Genomic DNA, 2288 nt, shown 5'->3' with positions numbered 1-2288 from the left:
TGTGAAGGTAAATATATACATATGTTTTATTTTTATAGAAATATATATCTATATATTTATATTTATATTTATATATACATATATTTATTTATATATATATATTTATTTAATTTATTTATTTATTTTATTTATTTGTTTCTTTATATCTCTGTTCATACATTCATCCATTTATCTATTTATCTATTTATACATATATATATATATATATTTATATATATATTTATATATATATTTATATACATTTATATATATATATTTATTAATATATTTATTAATTAATATTATTGATTATTTGTTTGTGTTTATAGAAGTGGGGTTGCTCGGGTGCGTGGGCGGCAGCGAGAGAGGCGAAGGCATTTATGAGAAGCACAGGGAAGCTGCCTGCATTCTTTGCGTCTCCATATTCTCGCAGTAGGCTGACTAACTCGTCTACAAATAAAATATATACTCCTTTATCTGCTTCTGCTTATACTGATCCTGCTGCTGCACCTGCTGCTGCACCTGCTGCTGCTGCTGCTGCTGATCCTGATTCTGCTGACGGCCCTATTGCTTCTCAGCACAAAAATCCACATTCATACTCTCCTGCTGCTGATGCAGCAGCAGCAGCAGCAGCAGCAGATATACCGCCGTCATCCTCTCCTGCAGCGCCTACTGCAGAAGCAGCAGCAGCAGCAGCAGCAGCAACAACTGCAACAACAAATGCAGCAGCAAAAGCTGCTAGCACCAGAAGACATCATAAAAAGAACAGAAATAATGCACAGGATAAGGCAGCCGCTTCATATGCTGCAGCAGCGCTGCAGCAGCAGCAGCAGCAGCAGCAGCAGCAGCAGTTGTCCCCGACAGGCCTTGCTGCAGCAACAGCAGCAGCAGCTGCTGCTGCTGCTCAGTCTCCTGAAGCTGCTTCTCTTCTATCTTTAAATTCTTCTGCAGATTATCTCTTTTCAATGCTGCCGCAGGGTGTAGTAGAAAGAGCAGCAGCAGCAGCAGCAGCAGCAGCAGCAGACAAGGGTCCAGTGCAGCTGCTAAATGCTACCCGCTCACGCTACCAGCAGCAGCAGCAGCAGCAGACTCCGTCAGATCCAGCAGCAGCAGCAGCAGTTGCTGCTGCTGCTGCTGCTTCAAGCCCGCAGACAGCGCTAGACTTAGCGGCGCTCTGTGTACTCTCAGCGCATTCCGAATTGCTGCAGCAGCAGCAGCAACAGCAGCAGCAGCAGCAGCAAGAGTCGTTGCTGCTGCAGCAGCTGACGAATGAAGATCCCTCAGCAGCTCTTTTGAAGCTCCTGGGCGCAGCAGCTGCTGCTGACTCAACAGCAGCAACAGCAGCAGCAGCAGCAGCAGGAGACCCGCTGGGATCGTCTGGGGATCGTGTTTGTTCTGAATTGACTCTGGACCCCACAAAGCTGTCGCACAGCCTTTCTGCTGCTGCTGCAGGGCCTCCTCTGTCTGCTGTTGCTGGTCTAACTCCTGCAGCAGCAGCAGCAGCAGCAGCAGCAGCAGCAGGGGCTTCCGTATCGAAGCAGGAGCCCGACGCAGCAAAGGTGCCGATGGGGAAGGAGACGGATTTGCTGCTTGCAGATCTGTTGGCTGCGGTGGAGCAGCAGCAGCAGCTGCTGCAGCAGCAACTGCAGCAGCAGCAGCAGCAGCAGCAACAGCAGCAGCAGCAGCAACTGCTGCAGGCTTCGCCACAGGAGGACCTGGTGAGCACTTTGGAATCGTTATTAGATTTGTTTGATGGTATGAAGAAAGAAGAAAGACATCTCTTGTCGTTGCCGCAGGGTATTGATCTGCAGCAGCAGCAGCAGCAGCAGCAGCAGCAACTGCAGCAGCAGCAGCAGCAGAGTTCGCCTTGCGCTGCAGCAGCAGATCTGGTAGATAATTCCAAAGAAAAAGAATTCTCTGCTTCGCTGCTGCGCCTGCTGCAGTGCCAGCCCGAAGCTTCTGCTGCATCTGCTGCTGCAGAAGCAACTGCAGCAGCAGCAGCAGCAGCAACAGCAGCAGCAGCAGCAGCACCAACTTGCGCTGCAGCAGGAACGAGGACGCCAAACTCGCAGCTAAAAATACAAATCGATGGAGAGATGCACAAATCAACAATTGCTGCAGACAGCAGCAGCAGCAGCAGCAGCAAATCTTCAGATCCTGTTGCTGCTGCTGCTGCTGCTGCTGCTGCGGGAAGAATACCAGCAGCTAAGGCTTGGCGCAGATCTGCACAGACACCTGATGCAGCAGCTGCAGCAGCAACAGCAACAGAGTCTTGTGAGGCACCGTCTTCCCACTTGCAGCAGCAGCAG

The 2288-nt window shown here is 49.3% G+C and overlaps 1 protein-coding gene across 1 annotated transcript; it reads left to right on the top strand.

The window, feature by feature from the left end:
* Positions 1-359: 359 nt before the first annotated feature.
* Positions 360-2253, top strand: EAH_00063610 (hypothetical protein, conserved; the record flags this gene model as incomplete). The annotated part of the gene is made up of 1 exon (XM_013396793.1): positions 360-2253. A coding segment is annotated over one exon (1894 nt), but the record flags the coding sequence as incomplete, so codon positions are not given.
* Between the last annotated feature and the right edge of the window lie 35 nt (positions 2254-2288).

This window comes from Eimeria acervulina, genomic scaffold, assembly GCF_000499425.1.
Source record: "Eimeria acervulina Houghton genomic scaffold, Eah_scaff1854, whole genome shotgun sequence".
NCBI lineage: Eukaryota > Apicomplexa > Conoidasida > Eucoccidiorida > Eimeriidae > Eimeria > Eimeria acervulina.
This window is presented reverse-complemented; position numbering and strand designations above follow the sequence as displayed.